Source organism: Puccinia triticina, chromosome 17A (assembly GCF_026914185.1).
Source record: "Puccinia triticina chromosome 17A, complete sequence".
In the NCBI taxonomy this organism is placed as follows: domain Eukaryota; kingdom Fungi; phylum Basidiomycota; class Pucciniomycetes; order Pucciniales; family Pucciniaceae; genus Puccinia; species Puccinia triticina.
In genome coordinates, this window is record NC_070574.1 from 2,666,449 (window position 1) to 2,683,599 (window position 17,151).

A 17,151-nucleotide genomic window follows, 5' to 3' on the forward strand; every position below is an offset into this window, starting at 1 on the left:
ATGATTCTGGAGTGCTGAGAGTCTAGAAGTGGCAGGCTTACCAATAGTTAACATCCCCATCCGACTTGGCTGCAGGGTATGGGAGGAGTGTTGGGGCCGGCGTAAATGGCTGGAAGCGCAACGTGAACGGAGAGCATGAGGATGGTGATCGCAATGTGCGCACTGGCGACGATGCTGGTCGCATGGTCAAACAGTTTCATGTTGGAATCATATCGAATGGGGCTAGGATGGAGGGGATCTGTATTTTTGTGTGTTCTGGAGTTTGATGGGGCTCTGGGGGCATCGGGGCGATGTGGGGCGAGCCAGGGCGTTTTTGGAGGCCAGAGCTCTTCATGAGAGCTCTTGAGTCCTCGACAAGCACGGCCAAGCCCGCACATCACCACTCTCCCAGCGCGAGATTCACTCTACAAATTGCACCTAATGTTCATCATTGTACAAGGGGAAGCCCCCAAATTTGGGGTTCCAGGGGGTGTTAAAGTCATAGGGGTTTGTAAATCACAGCAAGGGAATAGCCCCCAAATTTGGGGTTACAGGGGGTGTGAAAGTCACAGGATGTGAAAGGCCCAAAAGGGAATGGGACAGAGCAAAGGAAATGACATAAAATTTTCAAACCTTTGATGATGCAATTTCAGGGTGACTATGCATTCAGTCAAAGGAGAAACCAAATTTCAACTGAAAAATAGGTCAAAAAACAACATTTCAAGTGAAAACTGGGTGAAATAAGGGCATTTTATTTTGTGAAAAGACACAAAATTTGTTATTGAAAAAGTAAATATTTGGAAAAATGGTGATGAGAGATATCTACTCAAAAACTCCGAAAATGTGAGAGAAATTCCTTTTAAAAAATTTTTGAAGTTTATTATGAAGGCTGGCCACTTTCAGGCTGTGGAATCACTACCTTAGTAGTTTGGCTTGACAATGCAAAACACAGGTTCATGAAGTACAATACCAAAATTACCAATTTTTTGACCTTGAGATTTATTGATTGTGAGGGAGGAGGCCGGATTGAAAGGAAATTTCTTGTGTATGAGCTTGGAAGGCAGTACAGACAGCTCCAGACTTATCTGGGTCAGATGTGAAAGGAATGTGACTGTGAGGGATGGGCACAGAATCATTAACTCTGTTACCTGATACAACTCTTGTGTAAATCACATTTGGGCCCAACCTGGTTCCATTACAAAGTCCCATTGTCCAATCAAGGTTCCTGGGCATTATTATTAAGCAATTTGGTCACCTGTTGGGAGTTTGTAAACTCTTTGATCCACATCTGTAGCATTATCAGTAAGCCTTATTGAGTGATTTGGATTTATTTCAGATGGAACAAATTCAAACTGTTGCATGAGACGATATTAATGGTGAAGGATTGTTTAGATTATTTGCATAAGTCCTGGAAGTAGATCTTGACCATGAACTCTGTGGTTTTCAAACTCATTTTCTGTGTCATATATGTCCAGCTGTAAGAATTTGGGGAATTCCTGTGAAAGTGGAAGCAAACTTCCAATGTTATGGTGAATTGTACCCTTCACCTTGAATGTATGGATACCTTTACCTTGATTGTTGAGTGCATCTCTGGTTGAGGCATTGACTCCAAGAGATGTAAATGTGAAGTTGCTATTTATCAAGCAGATGGATAGAATGAGTTGATTTCCCTCAGGTATATTAGGTTGATATATAATTTTGAAGATCTGAAGCAATTCAGGGGGTGGGGGTGGTTTTTATGAAGTGATCCTGCCTTGGCGGCAGCAAAGTTAGGTTGTTTATCCTGTGAAGATTATGGCTTGACACTTCACACAACATCTCACTGCCCTCAAAGTTTCTGGCCTGAACCCAGGAGGCTCAGTCCAACACCATGCATTTGGTCTGTTTACATCATTCTTGGAATATTTCCGAAGGAATGGTTACCTGTGAAATCATGTTCAACGAAATTTCCAGCAGGAGGATTATTTAAAAATCCTGCTCTTGAGATAAACTTGAATCAATTTGTTCCTGAATAAGGCCCAAATCAATTTCAGGTGGGTCATTCCAGTTTGCGGGTATTTGCACAAGGGATAGATTTGAAGAATATTCATAAGTTTGAAATGGACTCTGCATATTTCTTGGTGAAGCACTCTGGGAGTTGAGCAAGTTAAAAATAGACAACCTGGAGGTGTGGTTGCACTTCCAGCATATTTGGCTGGGTTGAAGTCATCCCAGTTTAACTGGGATGCACTCAACCAATTTAAACTTGGTTGATCTCAACCAATTAAATATAAACCCAAGGGGGGTACCTTCGATTTATATTTCATCAGTTGAGATCACCCAAGTTTAAATTGGTTGAGTGCATCCCAGTTTAACTGGGATAACCTCAGCCAAGCCAATTATGCTGGCAGTGTTGCCATGATTGCTATTTCCATGCTGGGATGGAGATTTGTGTGAGCTGTGTTCAGATTGGTTTTGTGGTTGAGGATTGAAATTGTAAGAAGATTCATGATGTAGATGATACTGTGTTTAGATTGGTTTTGTGTTTGACAATTTAAATTGTCGGGAGATTCATGATTTTGATGATACTGTGTATGCGGGGGTCTGTTGTCAATGTTGATGGAAATTTGGGGATGAAGACCACTCATGATTTGGATTATTTGATTGTTGAGTATGAGGAAAATCTTGAGGCTGATAAATAGAATGTTGGTGCTCCTGCCACAGAGAAAAAGAACATGGGAATGTGAATATTGCTGGTAATGATGGGAGGGCGAGAATTGATGATAATGGGATTGTTGAGAATGAAGAGAGTGTGAAATTTGATGATGATGGGATTGTCAAGCATATATGATGAGAGGAATTATGTAGGTGTTATGATTTCTGAATTCATGCAGATCAATCATCAGTTTAACAATGCTTGAATGGAAATGGTGTCTGTAAGAGTCCGTTTGAGCAATCTGCTTGAACGGGCTTGATTATTGATGTGTGATAAGAGTCCATTCAAGCAATATGGTTGAGCGGACTCGGTGAAATTTGCTCACCAAGTCCGCTTGATGAGTCTGCTTGAACAGACTTGACAAAATGACTCTGGAGTCACTGGTCTGTTCAAGCAGAAGAGCAAACTCTCTTACCAAATCCTTTCAGAGAGTCGCACCAGGAGTCCGTTCAAGCAGAGTCAATTCAGAGGGAACGGACTCTGCATTGAACAAATGCGGTTAATACAAAAAAGTATTGACGCCGGCGTTACTTGCATACCGACGCCGGTGTTACTTGCATGACAGGTATTTGTACTGGTTTGTTTGGCCCCCAGAGGCCATTCCTTTAGCTATATGTAGATTGTGTTTCCCAAGCAGAACACCCATGTCAACACCTTTTCAACTACAACGGCGGTTGCACGATTTAAGGTCTGGCCCGTCAGATTGACAGGGGGTGGAAGCCATCGTCAAATGGCCCCTCAGGCTGTCAAAGGGTGACCACATCTAGGGTTCCAATCTGGACCCCAAAGATCCGGTGCTACCCGACCGGATACCGGGTTGAGTCGGGTCACGGGATGGCTCCCAAGATACCGGGTATCCGGTCGGGTATCTGTAAAGGAGAGGGGCAGAGGAGATCTTCAATCCTCTGCTCCGAGTAGCTTTTCCCTGCCCTGAAATGTGGCAGGGAAATACCTCAAAGAGGACTCGTTTTATATTGCGAGTAAGGAGGGGGGATCGGAACAACAAGAAAGACAAAAAAAACTGCAATGTTGGTAATTTGATTTTATCAACATCAATGATTGCCTCAGCAAGCCAGTCTTTGAGACAGATGAGGGACTCAAGGGTTTCAGCTTTCATCCGATTTTGTGTATAGTCTTGAACGTATCAACCGGCCAAGAATGCCCTTTCTGTTGGAGCACTGGACGCCGGTGCTGCAAGGTGAGTTCGAGCCATACTTGCAAGTGTTGGGAACTCTTTGGAGTGTGGCTTCCAAAAGGTTAGAGGATCACAAGACTCCTCTTTGCATTCGGAGCTCAGATAGCAATTGATCTCCTCATCGAGCGAGGAAACCTTTTGCTTCTTTTTTTTGAAAAGGCTAGACTTGATGGTGTTTTTGGGGGCTGGTTTGGGTGGTTTGTCATTTGTGTGATCTTTGTTGTAGCGGTTATTGACAAATTTCTCGGCTTGACTCCAAAAGTCGTCAAGAACGGATTGCCTGCTGTGATTAATTATCTTGAGGATTTCAGGAGTAAAGATGTTGGTTTTGACGCGTGGGTCAAGCAATGTAGAACAAATATAAACGGGTTTATTTATTGCAGAATCAAAGTATTCCTTCAGCTTGTTGATGTAAGACTCAAAAGTGGTTGTGAAACCCTTTTGCTTAATGGAGAAGGGTATGAAGGAGTTGCAAGCTCTGCCCTTCTATACTACCAGCTACAAGACCCACCAAGCTCCGCTTGGCAATTTTTAATAAGGTGATAGGAGTGGTATGCTCAAGATGAGTTTGTTTGAGACACAGTATAAGGTTGTATTGCTATGTAAGGGTTGTTATGAGTGTAGTAGTAAGTTGTAAGTGTTGTGAGTATAGGTGGTGAGTAAATCACTGATCAGTAATAGACTGAGGAACAAAAATGGGGGGGGGGAGAGAGCTCCTTATATAGACAAATGTGAGGGATTTTTGCTCCAGGGGGGCTGTGCAAATACAGGAGTGGCTGTGTACAATTTATGCAAGGGGTGCGTGCATGAGTGAGGCTGTGCTTAATTTATGCAAGGAGGTGCATAAATGAGGCGGGGAACAATGGGGTTGCAGGGCACAGCTGCAGGGGCAGTGCTACATGATGTAATGCGGATGGAAAACAAATTCAAACTAATATATGCAGTGGAGCTAGAGTGGAGCAGGGAAAATATGGGTTTTTATGTGTATAGTGAGGGAAAGGTGACTTGAGATGCGTGACAGGGGTTTGATGGGATGCTACAGGTTGTCCAAAGGGCTAACTTCCAGTGTAGTGGGGCTCCGGTTACGCTTCCAGTGGGGACTAGGGGGTACTTTGGCTGTAGGTTCCTTTTCTGGGGTCCATGTGGTCGTACCGCGAGGCATTCTATGACTAATTACGCAAATGAGAGAAAAACTTTTGATTTTTCCCATTTTGTATACCACATCCTCCCCCAACTTATTGTCTGTCCCCAGAAAATTTACCACATCTATTTCTGTATCTTGAGGTTTGAAAGCTGAAGTTTGAGCTTTTTTAGCCGGAATTCCTCAGATTTCTAAATAGCTGGCCACCAGATGTCCATGCACATCGCTGCGGGGTGGTTGAGCGGGGTCGACAATTTTGATCCAAATTTGACTTTTGTCATCATTGGATTTTATTGAGGAAAGTTTCTCTGTTGTTGAGGAGCCGTGGCGCTGCGCAGCAGTCAACGTTGTGTCTTTGTATTGTCCGCAGCTGTTGCCCTGGACCGCTAGAGAGCGCACGCCTGGAGCCGTGAGCCTCGGTTGACGAGTATTGATCAGGGACCTGTACCAAGTAATCGGGCCCTGGGCCCGGGTGCTCTCTGCGCTGATTGCGCCCGCCCGTTCTGTTGGATTCCAACCGGGTATGCATATTGGCCATACCCCATGGGGGTTATGTACATATGTATGTGTCAGCCTTAGAGTCAACTCAGCTGACCTAAAAGTCTGCCTTTATCTACTTTTACATATGAATTACTTCATATCTTTTTCATCTTAAGAGATAACCTTGTTTTGACTTCATATTCTGTTTCCTCACGTAATTTTAACCCTAGTTACAACTTACCAATTCTTTGTAACTATACTCCTTCCCTGAGTTATTGAGTTGTGGCGCGCATGCGCAGTTGTGACGTGTCAGCGCTACCAGGCGCACCAAACCACATGTACATATGTAAATTACATAAGCAAACTGTGAAAATTTTTGTAGTCAGGATCCCCCTTGCCTGAGGCGGATCAATAGACTTCAGCACACCAGAACCACACCCCAGATAACCCCAGGATCACCACCAAAGAGTTTACAACACTCCCAGTATACCTACCGTCACAGGCGCCTAGGATATTGACAGTAAGTAACCTCTTTCACTGAACCTTGTTTATCTCAGAGGTAAAACTCTGTGTCTTGCTTGATCTGCTCTTTCCTGCTGGCCTTTGCCTTCTCTTGATCACAGGGCTGTCCCTCCATAACTGCTGGCCTTTGCCTTATCTTGATTACAGGGCTGTCCCTTAGGTTTCCCTTTAAGAACCTTGACTATCCAGAAGGAAGCTAAAAAATTGTGGCTGGATTAAACTTATCTAATCCAGAGACCCTCCACGTTTCTTTGGTGAGAGGAGGCTGTAGCACTCTCTAGCACAGCTTGGCAGCACTCTTCTGAAGAGGTAGCATTGCCAGTGGACATGCATTCCCACCAGATTAACCTTGAATATCTCCTTATCCTGATCCTGCTCAGTTTATTTTTCCCTTTCTTTCTCTCTCTCATAATTGTATTTTCTTTATCCAAAGAAATCCAATTATTTCCCCCTTTCTTTCTTGTGTCCTGCTGTCACTAAAGAGACTCAGGCTCACAGTATGTATCCCTTCTTCCGCTCAGTTCTCGATCCCAACGACCTCGAACGAGTAGCCGACTTTACCAACCGCCCCCTCCATCTCCCGGGGCGGATTCCTTTGAGGCGCCCTCGGTGCCTCAGAGCCAATCCGTTGATTTCGCCGCCATACTGATTCCAACAAACCGGCACCTGATCTCGCTTCTGCAGCCTTGAGCTGCATGGGACCAAACTTCCCAATCTTCGGCCGACTTCTCAATCCAAACAACCTTGACCAACACCTCAATCCTAACTACATAGACGACTTAACGGACCACCTCTACCATCTCCAGGGGTGGATTCCTTTGAGGTGCCCGCGGTGCCTCAGAGCCAATACGCCGAAATCACCACCTCCTTCCACCAGTCTGATTCCAACAAACCCAAACCAAACGACCGACTTCTGCAACCTTCTGCCGACAATCCCAAACATTCAGAGCCGGGTGTACCACAACATACGTATTTATCTGTTTATATTGCTTATTTGCTTGTTCAACCCTGCTGATTTTCCCTTTCATAGTTCCTATGTCCAGGTTGATTTGTTGAGGTCATGCCCTGCTTAACTGCAGAGGCATTTGGCTTTATCACCTCAAAACTACCCCACCTCTTCAAGATCAAAGGTCCAGATCGCGGGGCCTGCAGCCCTTTGTTGTCGCCAAACAGCCCTTTGTCGTCGAGATGTTGCTGGGTGAGTTGTGTTTCTGCTTTGTGGTGTGTGCTCGAGGGGCTGGCTTATAAAAAGGCCTCTTTTCCTGGGAAGCAGAACAGCTCATCATCCTTCCTTCATTCGCAGCAGTATTCAACACAGCCTCCGCATCAAAGTCTTCACTAGCAGTCATGTTTTCTCTTCCAGACCGTGTGTCTCATCCTTATAGTTTGCGCCCTCGTGCGAGTTCCGTTACGACTAGAGTACGTTGTTTATTCAACAAAACTTGTTGATTGATGCTGAGGTGCTCTTCCTGCTCATAGACTGCTTGCCCATCCATCAATCCCCTTGGGTTCGATCACAATTTACTTAATCATCATCCATTAGGGCAGCCGTTCCCTGGGGTAAGTTGTTCATGTTTTGTTATTGTTTTTAGAGAGAAAAAACTGATAATGATCTCTCTTCTCCCAGGATGCTGATGCTACCCCCGTTGAGCAAGCAGCTCACGCATCGTCTGGCCGCATGAAATGGACCCAAGAGCGCCGTGACTACCTCACCCAGTCGCTGGTGATGTCTGATATTTGCTCCGATTCCCCAGAGGCTCTTCGCGAGATCATCATCGGCAATGCAACAATGGATACCTTGAAGAGAGTACGTTCCACCTTACTTCTGTTTATGATTTTGGGTGCTGATTTTGTTTCTTCAGGTTGCAAACTCAGGTCAAGATGTCCCTGCTCCCTCGAGCAATGAAAGGGTGCTTCACCCCTCTCCTTCCTCAGAGGTTGACCGCTTGGTGATACCGCCCGGCCTTGTTGGCCTTCATCCTCAATACCAAACGCCAAAACCATATCCTGCCATCTCTACGGATACAACCGCTTCCATGTGGGAGTCCCCCACTTATCAACCTGGAACTCCCAGTCGTTGTTCTTCCGCTGATTCTCCGGTCTATCAAGCCCAGGTCTCAGACAGTCCTGCTGTCCCAGTAAGTAGACTTTTTATTGCTTGCGGTTTGAAGGCAGCATGTGATGCTTATTTGTCTATTTCTTTCTTTCTCCAGGATTTTTTGTCTAACAGGATTGTTTTCAACGATTCTTGGACCCAATTGCCAGGCTGGATGTCCAAACCAACGGCTCCTCACAAGTCTGAGCCTGACAATCATCAGCCAATCCAGGTTGATGATCAGCCTGACCTTCCTCAGAGCAGTAAAGAGGCTGCTCCAACTAGTTCCAATCATGAGCATGACAAGTTATTGGAAGATGGTTACCGTAGTAACCCAGAGTACCCTTGCATTCCGTTGCCGGCGGTTTGTGGTGATTACGGTATCACCGAGTTTGCTTTTCTTTGCCCTCACCAGATTGAGGCCCTTCTCAACCGTCGCCACAATCCTGTTCCCGCGTCTCCCATCACCATTGAGCCGGCTGTACTCTTTCATTTCTATACCGGGCTAGTTGAAGACTTCATTGCATATTCAAACCGCAGCCCATCTCCCAACAATTTTGATTGCATGGAGCGTATTTGTTTGTTCCAGGCCTGGGCCAATCGATACCTTTCCGCTGATCACTATGTTCGTCAATGACTGATGACAATAGGTGAGTTTCTTTTTTTTTTCTACTCCGTTTGTAGGAGTGTGCCAAAGCACACTCCATTTGTAGGAGTGTGCCACAGCACACTCTGTTTGTAGGAGTGTGCCACAGCACACTCTGTTTGTAGGAGTGTGCCACAGCACACTGCGTTTGTAGGAGTGTGCCACAGCAGACTTCGTTTGAAGTAGTGTGCCACAGCACACTCCGTTTGTAGGAGTGTGCCACAGCACACTCCGTTTGTAGGAGTGTGCCACAGCACACTCCGTTTGTAGGAGTGTGCCACAGCACACTCCGTTTGTAGGAGTGTGCCACAGCACACTCCGTTTGTAGGAGTGTGCCACAGTACACTCCGTTTGTAGGAGTGTGCCACAGCACACTCCGTTTGTAGGAGTGTGCCACAGCACACTCCGTTTGTAGGAGTGTGCCACAGCACACTCCGTTTGTAGGAGTGTGCCACAGCACACTCCGTTTGTAGGAGTGTGCCACAGCACACTCCGTTTGTAGGAGTGTGCCACAGCACACTCCGTTTGTAGGAGTGTGCCACAGCACACTCCGTTTGTAGGAGTGTGCCACAGCACACTCCGTTTGTAGGAGTGTGCCACAGCACACTCCGTTTGTAGGAGTGTGCCACAGCACACTCCGTTTGTAGGAGTGTGCCACAGCACACTCCGTTTGTAGGAGTGTGCCACAGCACACTCCGTTTGTAGGAGTGTGCCACAGCACACTCCGTTTGTAGGAGTGTGCCACAGCACACTCCGTTTGTAGGAGTGTGCCACAGCACACTCCGTTTGTAGGAGTGTGCCACAGCACACTCCGTTTGTAGGAGTGTGCCACAGCACACTCCGTTTGTAGGAGTGTGCCACAGCACACTCCGTTTGTAGGAGTGTGCCACAGCACACTCCGTTTGTAGGAGTGTGCCACAGCACACTCCGTTTGTAGGAGTGTGCCACAGCACACTCCGTTTGTAGGAGTGTGCCACAGCACACTCCGTTTGTAGGAGTGTGCCACAGCACACTCCGTTTGTAGGAGTGTGCCACAGCACACTCCGTTTGTAGGAGTGTGCCACAGCACACTCCGTTTGTAGGAGTGTGCCACAGCACACTCCGTTTGTAGGAGTGTGCCACAGCACACTCCGTTTGTAGGAGTGTGCCACAGCACACTCCGTTTGTAGGAGTGTGCCACAGCACACTCCGTTTGTAGGAGTGTGCCACAGCACACTCCGTTTGTAGGAGTGTGCCACAGCACACTCCGTTTGTAGGAGTGTGCCACAGCACACTCCGTTTGTAGGAGTGTGCCACAGCACACTCCGTTTGTAGGAGTGTGCCACAGCACACTCCGTTTGTAGGAGTGTGCCACAGCACACTCCGTTTGTAGGAGTGTGCCACAGCACACTCCGTTTGTAGGAGTGTGCCACAGCACACTCCGTTTGTAGGAGTGTGCCACAGCACACTCCGTTTGTAGGAGTGTGCCACAGCACACTCCGTTTGTAGGAGTGTGCCACAGCACACTCCGTTTGTAGGAGTGTGCCACAGCACACTCCGTTTGTAGGAGTGTGCCACAGCACACTCCGTTTGTAGGAGTGTGCCACAGCACACTCCGTTTGTAGGAGTGTGCCACAGCACACTCCGTTTGTAGGAGTGTGCCACAGCACACTCCGTTTGTAGGAGTGTGCCACAGCACACTCCGTTTGTAGGAGTGTGCCACAGCACACTCCGTTTGTAGGAGTGTGCCACAGCACACTCCGTTTGTAGGAGTGTGCCACAGCACACTCCGTTTGTAGGAGTGTGCCACAGCACACTCCGTTTGTAGGAGTGTGCCACAGCACACTCCGTTTGTAGGAGTGTGCCACAGCACACTCCGTTTGTAGGAGTGTGCCACAGCACACTCCGTTTGTAGGAGTGTGCCACAGCACACTCCGTTTGTAGGAGTGTGCCACAGCACACTCCGTTTGTAGGAGTGTGCCACAGCACACTCCGTTTGTAGGAGTGTGCCACAGCACACTCCGTTTGTAGGAGTGTGCCACAGCACACTCCGTTTGTAGGAGTGTGCCACAGCACACTCCGTTTGTAGGAGTGTGCCACAGCACACTCCGTTTGTAGGAGTGTGCCACAGCACACTCCGTTTGTAGGAGTGTGCCACAGCACACTCCGTTTGTAGGAGTGTGCCACAGCACACTCCGTTTGTAGGAGTGTGCCACAGCACACTCCGTTTGTAGGAGTGTGCCACAGCACACTCCGTTTGTAGGAGTGTGCCAAAGCACACTCCGTTTCTAGGAGTGTGCCAAAGCACACTCTGTTTCTAGGAGTGTGCCAAAGCACACTCTGTTTCTAGGAGTGTGCCAAAGCACACTCCGTTTACCACGCATGCATCAGCTTGTCAACTGGATTCAGCACCTGATTTCAACTACCAACACTGAAAACATACCTCCAAATGAATTTCAAACTCTGAAAACAGAACTAGCTGAGCTGCAAGCCTCAGTTGACCAATTTACACAATCTACCATCAGAGCACATGCATCAAGAATCCTTCAACACCTTGCAACCATGAGTGGCCAGTTTGTTGGTCCTGGATGGAACAGTCAAACTCCCTTTATGCATGTGAATTACGAACTCAACCTTGTCACCCTGCTCAAGGAAATACAACCTTTTCTACTAGACGTCCTCAAGTACACCAATCAACCACATGATGAACTCAGAGCATCTTTTTTGGCGCAAGGTGAACAGATCTCAGCGCTAAACCACAAGGTTAACTCAGTCATGCAAAAGCTGCAGACTGCCAAGGAGAAAGCAACAAAAACCAAGAGCATGAATGCTGTATACAACTTTGTGCACTCTGTTGAACAGATTCTCTGCCGTCGCCTCAACATTAATGAACCCTGGTCTATCACCATCACTCAAGTGCTCAAGTCACATAAGACCAACTGGCCTGCAGTGAAGACTGCTCTTAAGCGTGGAGATTTAAGCAGGGATTTCCTCCTTGAAACAATCAGGCAGATTAAGAAAGAATGACTTGAGTATGGCCATGCTTCAAAATCTACAGCTATGGGCCTGGTTCTCTCACAGAGCTGCTTCCAATGGCTTTGGATAACCTTTCACTCACCCCTAGCAAGATTGAGATGCTTTGACACCTTCTGGCCTGGATTTTGCCAGACCTCCCAGACTCGGCAATGCTGGACGATCTCAAAGAAGAAGCTTAAAAATTCCTCCTCTGTGTACATGACTTCTGTTCGACCATGTCCGACCTACATGTGTACCTCCAGTACGGACTCTTCAGTAGATCTCATCCTTCTCTCCTTGTAGCTCTTGTCCTCTTGTTCCTTGTCCAATCTGAACAATTTCCTACTTACATCTTCATCACCAATTGCTATAGACTTTGAAACTAACTGGAATACATGTATCTCATGGAATTTATGACTGCAAGACCCACCTGATTGGGGTTTGGTTTAAGATACCTAATCCCAGCTTCACAACTCCACACCTCCCTCTGCATAAATAACATCATTCAACTACAGCCTCAAGTTAATTCAGGGGTTTTGCCTATCACAGCCTGCATAAACGTCACATCATACATGTTGAGATACACCACAATGTGGTCAGATCAATCAACCATCAACAGCGCCAAATTATTATAGTTTCATATAATAAAGTACAATACAAACTACATAATAAATATCTTTAGTACAAATACTTTACATTAAATCTTTTCTCTCAGATTTCACGTCTTTTTATCACCCAGAAAACCTGTGATATTCCACTCAGCAGGAATCAATCACGCCACAAATTAGCACAGTAAAACATCAGTTTCACACAAAGATTCATACTCATACTAGGTGCACAGCTATTTCTGGGTGTTTTTGTTTTCACACATATTTCCCCTCAATGATTTGCATTCACATGTTGGTAAATCTCATCTTAGAAATGATTATCTTTCCCAAATTAGTCATTTTATTTCACATTACATTAATTCCTTTTCACACTATATTAATTTTTATTCACACTCTGATAATTTATTTCACACTACATACATTATTGTACATCAAAAAAACCACTCTTAGACAAGTTTTCATCTATAAAAGGAGGCCTTTCTTGCCCCTTCCTGTTTCCTTTTTCCCCATGCTTGCACTAAATAGTAATATTAAGAAATTACTTCCGCATTCATCACTTTATTATAGTTAGATCATCATAGTTAAGAATTAGATCATAAATTTAGAAATTGATAATTATAACTTTCCCTTGATAACAAACCCAATCACTTCATTTAAAACATCTCTTTATGCGCACAAAACCTGGTTCTTAGGTTCTGAAAAAGCTAGATAATAGAATAATTCAGTAGATTGCGCCACACTAAAATTCTTCCAGAGTTTATTTTACGAAGGCCTTCAAGCACCTTTAGCCTAAACTTTCCTGGTTTTTGCTATATTCCCTTCCAAGCTTGGATCACGCCTTGCGTAGAAGTTCCACAACCGGCGCATAATTTTCAAAGTTCATCGTCAAACCTCCCAAGGCAATGATTTGACATCAACTTGCCGCAGCTATGGCAAAAAGAAGTCCCAGTGAGGCAAGACCGCCAATCACCATCTCCTGACGGGGTAAGGCTAGCCTTCTGCACAGCAGACCTCCTAGCCCCGTCGGGCAGGAGTTGCAATCAATGAGCCGGCAATCTCACCACCTTACAACGGTGCTGCAAAACTGTGCTGGCCCACTTTCCAAAACAAAATGCCCTGTATTTGTCCCGGCAAGAATACCACCCAGCCATGGGCATGGCATCACAGCACAGCCCCATCACGGGCATGGCTACCCGCCACGCATTTATGTACCTAGATATGTAAATAAAAAAAGTTGTTTGTACAGAAAAACTGTAATGTAATGATGTTGAATTAACCATAACAGACCATAACTCTGCATTCTGAATTCATTCATTCTCCGCGGCCTCTTTGTTGTTGGAAACACTCCCACCTGCCCCAAGCCAGGCAGCCAATCCTCCCTCTAACATCGGAATGAGGTGTTGGATGTGCTCTTCTCCCCTCGGGACATTGGCGACCTCCTTATTCCCAGGAAATTTGCCAGAATTGAAAACAAATATGCATACCAGCATCTTTATGCACCACAGTGGTGTTGTTTTCCTCGGCTTCTTTCCGCTGAACACAAACCCGACCTGTGGCTGATGCCTCACACCCTCCTGCAATGGAAATGGATGATGAGCGCTGGAATGTGAAGAAAATTTGATGTGGGTTGCGGATTAGCATGTCAGCAATGATCCTTGTTTGCATTATCAAAGTGTCGCCAAGAGGCCAAACTGTTCAGCTCCACGGGTGGCAGGTGGTCAGTTTGCATAAAAGGAGCTTGGTCCTTTGGCCGCAGGGGATACTCTCTCCTCTCAGCTTGATGTGGAAATCATTCAGCCACCTACCAAGCTTGAAGTCATGGTGAAGATGGTGAAAATGCTGCTCTGCCTCCCGGCAAGCCTCTGCTCTCAATATACATATGCATTTGTACACATTTGTTTAGGAATACAGACCAATGAGACCAGCAGGAACCCTTTTGGAAAACTGCTTGGTTAAACTCAGCTGTGTTGAAAGGCAAGCCCTTCCGCGGTCCCCAGAACCCAGACCCGCTGCAACCAAAAAGGAAGCATGCGCGGTTAAGCCCAGACCCAGCAGCGCGGACAGGTAAGCCCTTCCGCACTTGCCCAGACCAAAACCCTAACCTGCGAGCTAATGTATTGGTTCGCAGATTGCAGAAGCAAACAAGGTGAGAACCTTTTTGGTAATTGCTCCAGACCAAGACCAGCACAAGACAAAGTTAAAAACGTTGTACGTACCGAGACAACTCCGGCAGACCTGATAACCAAGGCTGACCGCAAGTTTGTTCTTACTCAGAAAACTTGCAGAACGACTTGGAATTAACCCAAAGAACCCCAAAGACCTCTTGGAGGAAATTGAAGTTCAAAAAGTAGACTCAGAAGCTACAAAACCGTACGCACCAGACGACGCAAGAGACTCAAGCTATTTAAGCTATCTGCTCATAACTCCCAGAACCAGACAGAGAAGACAGAAGCAGAAAAAGAGCTAGTTAGCTCTATTTCAATCAACAGTCAACGAGCTGAGAGATTATCGACATCATCGCATGCTTGAGAACCCGGTGCAGTCACAAAAGTAAGATGACAGTTGCCTTCATTGACGGCAGCGCACTCGGCTAACAAGTCACTCTAGATCTTCACATTCTTCCCCACATCAGACGTTGCTCAGACCAGACAAAGCATTCCTAAGACCTTTACAAGAGACAGAACCACATGTTCTGCTTTCAGGTAAATAAAGCACATTACTTTTGTTTCACAACAGCGTTGTAATTAGTTAGATAACTGTAGAGTCTAACAAATGAATATATTTCAGTTATTCCAATTCTTTTAATTTGTACACATGTACATCTGGTTTCCAAATTTCTGACCATCCCCTGTACATAGCTCTTGTATTTCTGTTTTCTTCCCTCGCTTCCAGCTTCCCTTTTGTGTATATTTTTTTTGTTGTATTGTGTTTTCCGGGCAGATTTTTTCCTGCCTCGGATGTGTGCACAATAAACAATGACTGTCTCTAATATTTCTCACAGTTATTCGTGGCATTGCGCGTTGCACATCGCGCCCCACTACCACGAGCAAGCGGGCAATACCTGCCAGTTTCATCTTGCCGCGGACAGTTGCACGCGGTAGTTGTGGTGGGGTGCTGTACATATGGTGTGCAATTTTTTTGCTGTGTGGTTTATGGGCCACTGTGTATAGGCCGTCTGTTCTGGCCACCCCGTTTGGTGGACAGGCTGCAAGCAGCCGACTAACATCGGCTGCTTGCGTCTGGTGATGTGGGGTTTGGACGGCGGATTGGGCAATGGAATGGGAGACGGCTTCATGAAGCCGTCGTGGGTCCTGGCACGGGGCCCGTGACTGGGCCGTATGTTGTTTTGGGGGAGGTCCTGTCGTGAGACGTAAGGATCAGCCCGTCCCCAGACGTTCTAGTGCACCCGGGGTGTAGGTGGAGGATTGACCAGGAAGGAAGCATGTCTTGCCAGGGTTACGGGTAATCAGGAGCCGGCCATGTGGCCAATCAACTCGGTGCGACGATGTCTGACTTGCTGCCCTAAATGGGTACGGCGGGCAGAGTGATGTATGGCCTGGAGCTCAAAATCATCTTGGTTGGCACTAACAGCTTGTTGCTAGAAACAAGGAAGGCAAAATCATCATCAGATTCCCTAGCTTGATGAGCGCATATCTTGATAATCCATTGGAAACAAACCAAGTGCTTGATGAGGAGGGATAGCTGCACACTGGCAATCTAGGATTTCTTGACAATCACGGAAGACTTAAAGAAATCATCATTGTTAGAGCATCTGCATTGGTGCAGGAGCAAGTCCGGTAGTAGCAGATTAGCTTACTACCAGATTATTGCTAATCTTGGCCATCAACCACATTGGTGAGTGCCAGTTCAATGTGTAAGTATGGTGTATGCACCTGCAGCTTATTTCAGCTGTGTTTGGTGCATACATTTGAGTGGGGAGCAGTGCCCGCATGCATGGGAATATGCATGCAAGGCTTACTCCCAGGATTAGCAAGGAGTAAATTTACTCCTCCTTAGTCCAAATTGGACTCCAAGGAGGAGTTTAGTCCGACTGAATTGGACCCAATGCGGTTGCCAAGGAGGATTAGCTACGCTAATCCCTCCTTAATCCGCGACCGATGCGGATGCTCTTAAGGGGTAAGCTGTCTGTTTCCTCATACCGCTCCAGTGCTCAAAGAACAGCCCGGCCTCTCATGCAACTCTATGATATGCAGATATCAAGTATCTCCTTTGGACTTGGAAATGTTGATCATCAAAATGGATGCTGTCAACAAGGTTGCAGTCATATCTTTTTACTGCAACGACCAAGCCACAGAGTTCCCAAGGGCTTACATCGTCTCCCAAGGGGATCAGCTACATAGCCGCGCTCTGTGAAATTGTCAACAGTAATATCTCTCAATGTGAGTTTGTCCATCATCCCCGTTACAACAATCTCACCAAACTGGCTCTCCAAGTCAAAGGTTTTTTGAATCCCACATGGTTCATTACAAGTGGCCAGTCTGCACTTTCTGGCTGCCTTGGCTATCATTCAATCTTTGGCAGACATTAAAATCTGATGCTCACCAACTGCCTTTCATTCTTTCTTTGCGCCAACAACAACCACCCTAATGTATAGAAAAGGTTGAGGGATAATATTATCCTAATCTCACACATCGCAAAGTCTCCTAGTGGAAAGGTTCTCAAAAGAATCCCAGTGCCACTCAAGGATTCAAGATTCCCCTGTACCTGCCAAAAGTTGTTCCGTCCAAGCTTGAAGTTGTAAATCTTGCTTGCTTCCATGCTTTTTTTCTCGAAAC

The 17,151-nt window shown here is 46.2% G+C and overlaps 2 protein-coding genes across 2 annotated transcripts; one reads left to right on the top strand and one right to left on the bottom strand.

Annotated features, from left to right (window-relative positions):
* Positions 1-47: 47 nt before the first annotated feature.
* On the bottom strand, positions 48-3,398 carry PtA15_17A229 (uncharacterized protein; the record flags this gene model as incomplete). The annotated part of the gene is made up of 2 exons (XM_053164323.1): positions 48-349; positions 3,344-3,398. The coding sequence occupies 2 exons, from the start codon at positions 3,396-3,398 to the stop codon at positions 48-50; spliced, it is 357 nt and encodes a 118-aa protein (XP_053028302.1).
* Positions 3,399-11,294: 7,896 nt separating this feature from the next.
* Positions 11,295-11,947, top strand: PtA15_17A230 (uncharacterized protein; the record flags this gene model as incomplete). The annotated part of the gene is made up of 2 exons (XM_053164325.1): positions 11,295-11,700; positions 11,901-11,947. 2 exons carry the CDS (start codon positions 11,295-11,297, stop codon positions 11,945-11,947), a joined length of 453 nt encoding a protein of 150 aa, XP_053028303.1.
* Between the last annotated feature and the right edge of the window lie 5,204 nt (positions 11,948-17,151).